Below are 7290 nucleotides of genomic sequence, written 5' to 3'. Positions count from 1 at the left end.
TCCAAAGAAAAGAGGCATGACCGTGATTCAAAAAGACAAAAATGAGCTCTTCCCAAGGAGGATGGTGACCGAGTGGAGAGTTTTCATGGACTACCGGAAGTTCAATAGTGCTACTTGCAAGGACCATTTCCCTATGCCTTTTATTGATCAAATGCTTGATCGACTAGCGGTAAGGTCTATTTATTGCTTCTTGGATGGTTATTCTGGCTATAACCAAATCAACATCGCCTTAGAATATCAAGAGAAGACAACGTTCACATGCCCGTATGGGATCTTTGCCTTTAGCCAGATGCCATTTGGGATATGCAATGCCCCGGCCACCTTTCAATGGTGCATGATGTCAATCTTCTCGGACATGGTGGAGGATTTCTTAGATGTGTTTATGGATGACTTTTCTGTAGTTGGTGACTCCTTTGAGCATTGCCTTGACAACCTTAGGCAAGTGCTCAAAAGATGTGAGGAAACCAACCTTGTGCAAAATTGGGAAAAATGTCACTTCATGTTGGACGAGGGTATTGTTCTAGGCCACAAAATTTCCAAGCAAAGCATAGAGGTTGATTGGGCAAAGATCAAGATCATTTCCAAGCTTCCTCCTCCCACTTCGGTAAAAGGCGTTCCGAGCTTTTTGGGACATGCCGGTTTTTATAGGCATTTTATCAAGGACTTCTCAAAAATTGCATGTCCCATGTGCAAGCTCCTTGAAAAAGATGCAAAGTTTGATTTCGATGAGAAGTGCCTCAAAGCTTTTGAGGAATTAAAAGCGAGGCACACCAATGCACCTAGTATTGTCACACCTGATTGGTCTCTTCCATTTGAACTCATGTGTGACGCCAGTGGTGTAGCTATTGGGGCGGTACTTGGACAACGGAATAACAAGATCCTTCATCATGTCTACTATGCAAGCAAGACACTCAATGGCGCACAAATGAATTACACGGTGACGGAGCAAGAACTACTTGCCATTGTCTATGCTTTTGAAAACTTCAGGGCTTATTTCTAGGGGTCAAAAGTGATAGTCTACACCGATCATGCTGCTCTCCGCTATATTATGGTGAAGAAGGATGCTAAACTAAGATTGATTAGGTGGGTTCTTTTGTTACAAGAGTTTGACTTCAAAGTCAAAGGTCAGAAAAGAACAGAGAATCAAATTGCAGACCACTTATCTAGGCTTGAAGAGGCAGGGAGACCAAAAGAAAATTTTGAAATTAATGATGCCTTTCCAGATGAGCACATATTGGCATTGTCTAGCACCTTCACTCCTTGGTATGCCGACATCACTAACTTCTTGGTTAGTGACCTTATCCCCGGCGGATTGGAAGCTTATCAAAAGAAAACGTTCTTGCGGGAGTTAGGCAATACTATTGGGAGGAACCCTTTCTGTTCCGGATTTGCACCGACAACATCATTCGGCGTTGTATTCCAGAAGATGAGGTAATGCAAATTCTCAAAGCATGTCATGACTCCCCAGTTAGGGGCCATCATGGTGGAAACTATAATGCGTCAAAAGTTCTTGAATGTGGCTGTTATTGGCCATCGATCTACCAAGACGCAAACCAAATGGTCAAGACATGTGATCAATGTCAAAGACAAGGGTCAATATCTAGAAGACACGAGATTCCCATAAACTTTGTGATGGAGGTCGAGATCTTCGATGTGTGGGGGATTGATTTCACGAGTCCATTCGTAAGCTCTTACGGCATGACATATATTTTGCTGGAAGTAGATTATGTCTCCAAATGGGTCGAGGAAATGCGTTGCCTAAAAATGAGGCAAGGAGTATAACTGCTTTCTTGAAGAAGAACATATTCACACAGTTTGGAACCCCAAGGGCCATCCTTAGTGATGGTGAATCTCACTTTTGCAATAAGGCTTTCGCTGGGGTGCTCGAAAAATATGGAGTTATACATAAGGTGGCCACCCCTTATCATCCTCAGTCAAGCGGCCAGGTTGAATTCTCCAACATGGAGATCAAAGATATCCTAGCAAAAACTGTTAATGCAAACAGGACCGACTGGTCAAGGAAGCTAGATGACGCATTGTGGGCATATCGCACAACATTTAAGACTGGTCAAAGAAGCTATGTGGGCATTGAAAAAGTTAAATCTTGACTGGGCCAAAGCTTTTAATCTAAGAATGACACAACTCAACGAGATGGAAGAATTCCGTCTTCATGCCTATGATAGTGCAGTCATATATAAGGAAAGAATGAAGTTTGTTCATGACAAGAAGATTTTGAAGCGGGAATTCAAATCCGGTGCCTTGGTCTTACTCTTCAACTCAATACTCAAGTTATTTCCGGGCAAACTCAAATCCAAATGGTCTGGCCCGTTCAAAGTTTTGAATGTGTCTCCTTATGGCGCTATTGAATTGGAGTCTGAGGACGGGACTCGAACTTTCAAAGTAAATGGCCAAAGGGTCAAGCATTACCTCGGAACCAAAGGAGAAAGGCACTTGGTAGAACAATTCGCACTCAAGGATAGTCCTACACCAGCCCCCACCACTGATTAGCCAAAATGGGGAGAACATTGTTGTGCCGCGATGTTAAATCAGGCGCTTCTTGGGAGGTAGTTTGACTCGGCATGGATTTTAAGAAAAAGAATAAGACTTTTAAAACTTGTGGTCTTAAAAGTTTAAGGGGTAAAAGCTTTATGGGGCCATATCATTTGTGTGGCTATAAAAGCTTTTCATTAAGGCTAAAATGGGTAAAATGAAGAGTTTAAAGTTGAATTATTTCCAAATTTAGAAATGTGTCATTTATTTTGGAACAGGCTAAAAAGGAAAGTACCTCATCTAATTTGAAATGGAGGGAGTAATTCTTTTTGGTTACATTTTAATTTCTGTAGGTTTAGTTGTTACTGTTCAGCAGCTTGACGTGTGTGTTAGAATGCAGGTAACCCAAAATACATTGAACCAGGGTGCAAATGTAGAGAAAAATGAGGTAAAGCAAGCCCTATGGTCTGCGGCAACATATGCAGTCGCAAAATGGATATGCGGACCGCATAATGATTGCAGACACAATCAAAAGAAAATGCAATTTGGGCCTTCAAAAATGCGGTGAGATTTTGCTTTCTGCAGCCCGTATAATGATTATGCAATCACAATGCTGGTTAGCCTCACTCAGTCACTAACTCATCGCATAACACATATGTGACCGCATAATGTGTTATGCGATGCACTTTATCCTACGAACCTTCCAGGTATTAAAACCATAAATCCCTCACTCCGCATTTCCATCGTTCATTTACACTCTCACACCCACGAGCACCGCATAACACAAAAGCAAAAAAAAAGGACCAAAAACATTGAAACAACAGCACAAAATCACAAAAAGAAAAAGGAATTGAAAAGGAAGGCTCACCTGGTTCGTGCTTCAGACCAAATTCTTCAAATTCTCTGCTATCTGGTATGTACAATTCCACCCTTTTTCTTGCTTGATCAAATTGAAGAATACCATGTGCTTTCATTCCCCTCCCCATTCTTCTCAATCCCTTTCTATGAGTATTCATGTGTGCGTGATTGAGCTGGAAATCATTGTTGGAGGGAAATATTTATGATGTGGGTTAATTGGAATTTGGGGATTTAATCTACAGAGTAGGAGTAGACGTCTTAATAGGTGTGCAATGAATGAGTGTAGCTACTAGACAACTCTGTATTTGAGACTGAGTGGGAAGACCTTTTTTTGACTAAGGTCGATGATCTTTGCGGTCCGCATAACTGGTTTGCGGTCCGCAAAGTCATTGCATTTTGTGCCCTAGGTAGTTCTCTAAAAAGGACTTGTGCGGTTGGATTTGCGACCGCAAAAACGTTTCGCGGATTGCAAAATGGTCGCAGATTGCGGCAGATAAAGTGCTAAATCTGAAGAAGAAAACTTGACCAATCTACGGTCTCATAAGTTGTTCTGCTGCCACTTCTGTGGACCGCATAAATTGCTTTGCTTCTGAGGGATGTATTATGCGACAGGTTTTGCGGCTCGCAGAGTTGTTATGCGATCGCGTAACTGATCGCAGAAACTTCTTGATACTTTTATTTTTTTCTCAATATGTTGCCCATGCCATATTACATACTCACTCATTGATTAATTGATAGGAATGGCACCAAAGAAATCCCTAGCATCGCGACAACCTCCCGCTCGAGGAAAGAAATGGGTTGTTGCTATGAGCCAACAAGCACAGCAATCAAAACGCACATGGCCCGACACAGCCAGAAGTATATCTGAGCATTCCTCCCAGTCTGAAAAGCAGGAGGCACGGACTGATCTTGTGCCACCCATTGACATCCATGCTGAAGCACGTCGAAAATGTGGCGAAAATATGGGCTACGAGGGTATGTTTTCTTTAAGGGTTGTAATTTTCTGCTTCAGATCTGGGCTACCGAAAATTGTTTCCAGCAAGAGGCCACCATTAACTACTTTATGGGCGTCAGCAACATGATCCGCAGCTACAACGAAAGGAAGAGACATTGGGTCCCCCCACTTGGGCAAGAAGAGTGGAGGGATATACTGACCAATCTGAGTGGAGAATGGATCAACTGTAAGCTATCATGTTTAGGTGGAAGAGCAATCTTAAGGACTCCTCATAAATACTTCATTGAGCTGATCGGAGTTGAAGGTATTTGACCATACTCACCCTTGCGGGTTCTTAGACAGTTCGGGATGATCGAAGATGTGCCTCTATGGACAAGGACATCACTATACGAGGATGAGTAGAATGGACAGATTCCAATCCCCAGGATAAGAAGGCTCCAAGAAGAGTGGAATGACCTAGTCACAATGCCAATGGGTCAAAACGTGTGGTGCACTCCTGAGTATTATGTCTAGACCAATGAGGAAGATGAGCTGGCCCGGCCAAGAAGAGAGGGTATAGCCTAGCTAGAGGACGCAGTGGGTGGTTTACAAATTTACCATGAGATCCGGCCACATTATCTTGTGACTACTTCGATGCACCATTAAGTGGTCCTAGGATCCATCTATCACATGTTTACACCTGTTGATGACGACGACCGGGTAGTGGAGTGCATCCAGATATCGTCTAACACAGAGCTAGAAGAAGATCCAGAGGAGGGGTTAGAGTTCAATGATGACAAAGCAGAGTTTGAAGAAGGCCGGGAGAAGGATCCGAAAGAAGAGCCAAAAGAAGAAGAGGAGATGGGAAACGACTCTGGGGATGGTTATTAGAGTTGATTGATTTTCCCTTTTTTCCCACTTTGTACCCTTATTCCCAGTTTTCTTTTACTTTCCAAAAGGGCAAATTGTCCAAGCCCATGCATTTCTATGAAACAATGATGTTATCATTGTTCCCACTTATATTAGTCCAAATTATCAATGAAAACAAACTTGCTTCGGATCTAAATGTGTCAATTTTAAATGTTTGTCAAAGATCTACTATTTAGGCCTACCCCAAGTTCAGTTCCTGTCACTCAAGTCATACCTCCAGTAACCCCGCAAATCCACCAAATTCCCCTGTCCATACTCCCTATGTACCACAGTACGTTCAGACACCACAAAACCCGCCTATCACTACCAATACAACTCACACCCCTCATCATGACGGAGTCATTTTTACCACTCACCAGCACATACTTGTGGCACACACCGCTGCCAATGAGCGGTATGTTCCTCCTGTATATGCCATTTCTGAACCTACTTTTATAGCGCCTGTCACGGTCAGGGTGACTTATGAGATTTACCTATATGCTGAGATGGAAAGGGAAGCAAAGCGTAAGGAAGAGGAGTGTAAGGCCCCGTAAACGTTTACTAGAACCTAGGGTTTCGTGGTACCACTGTAGGCTAATGTGTTTGAGGATTGTAAAAATTCTTCACAGCTCGCAAGCTCGCCGCGGTATGGACTTTTTTGGTTCTACAGTACATCAGGGAGTTGAAAGAAAATTTTTGTAGAACATTCTGCGGTCCACTCTGTGATCGCAGAACCTCTTCGCGGACCGCGGATCGGCCGCAGAGTGCAACAAAACTTGAGCCAATTTTTGAACATCATTTGCGGTCAAGTATGCGGCAGCATAATTATTTCGCGGGCCGCATAATCCATCACAGAACCAACATAATGATTTCTTGTCGAAGGCGTGAGTCACAACAAAGCTCTTCATATCACTGTCAAATGTAGGGACAAAGTGGTGTCCCGAGTGTTGGTCGATGGAGTGTTAGGAGTCAACATTTGTCCACTCTCCACCCTACAGGAGTTAGTAATTCTTTTGAGGGAAGTCAAAGAAAGACACGTGAGGGTGAGAGCCTTTGACGGTTGGCAAAAGGATGTTATTGGAGAAATTTATTTGGCCTTGCAGATCGGGCCGGTTGAATTTCTCATATTGTTTTAAGTAATGGATATCTCTTCTTCCTACAACTTGCTGCTGGGAAGGCCCTGGATACACATGGCAGGGGCCGTCCCATCCATTTTACACCAATGCATGAAATTAGAGTGGGGATGTCAGGAGATCGTGGTCCACGACGAGTGGGGTCACTCCACTTATTTGGAGCATGTTGTTCCATTATTTGAAGGGCTAGACGGAGTTGCTTTATATGCAGTGGAAATCATGCAGACTACCGAAATGGAAGAGACTTAACAAAACTTGGGAATGCAGTCGCCGTATAGATCCAAGATTGCTATGAGGGAGATGATAAAATATTGATACAGACCAGGAATAGGGCTGGGAGCCAAATCGGACGGGATCACAGAGCCAATCGAACCTAATGGGTAGAAAGGAAGGGATGGCATAGGATATCAGCCTCCAGAGGGTAAAGCTCATATTGGTAGCTCCGGGAAAAAGGTTTTTGTGCTTGAGCATATTTCAAGTCCGGGTCAGAGTTCAATACCAGGAGATGATATCATCGACGGGATGGAAAATCTATTCGTGAATATGATTGAAGAATGTTGTGAAGGGACTGACATCAAGACACCAACTATCAGGGGTGCCAAACTAGGGGAAGAGCTGCGGAATTGGACTGTCAGTCCATCTTTGGTTCGCCGGGAGTCTTGGTAGTATGGAACTATAAAAGTTTTCTTTTGAAAAGCACATGGTCAATTGAGGCTTGCACCGTGTCTGTACCTTTTTGTCATTTGCCTATTTTGAGTGCATACGACATTCCTCTTTTGATGAATTAAAAAGAATCATTTTCTCAAATATTGCACATTTATTTGCCGCTTCATTTATACTTAGCTTTTCTTTTCAGTAATCAAAATGCTAAAAACCTGCGTTCCGCAACTGTGCCATGTGACGAAACCGCCGAGCGCAACGACCCTGATTATGAGGAGTATGACGAGAATATGAAACAAGAAAATC

At 43.1% G+C, this 7290-nt stretch overlaps 1 protein-coding gene across 1 annotated transcript; it reads left to right on the top strand.

The window, feature by feature from the left end:
- The first annotated feature begins 1048 nt into the window (after window positions 1–1048).
- Window positions 1049–2108, top strand: LOC142168976 (uncharacterized). The gene is made up of 2 exons (XM_075230163.1): window positions 1049–1431; window positions 1724–2108. The coding sequence occupies exons 1-2, from the start codon at window positions 1049–1051 to the stop codon at window positions 2106–2108; spliced, it is 768 nt and encodes a 255-aa protein (XP_075086264.1).
- Window positions 2109–7290: the final 5182 nt, after the last annotated feature.

This window comes from Nicotiana tabacum, chromosome 14, assembly GCF_000715075.1.
Source record: "Nicotiana tabacum cultivar K326 chromosome 14, ASM71507v2, whole genome shotgun sequence".
In the NCBI taxonomy this organism is placed as follows: domain Eukaryota; kingdom Viridiplantae; phylum Streptophyta; class Magnoliopsida; order Solanales; family Solanaceae; genus Nicotiana; species Nicotiana tabacum.
The sequence above is the reverse complement of the archived record's forward strand: the minus strand, read 5'-3'. Positions and strand labels throughout refer to the sequence as shown.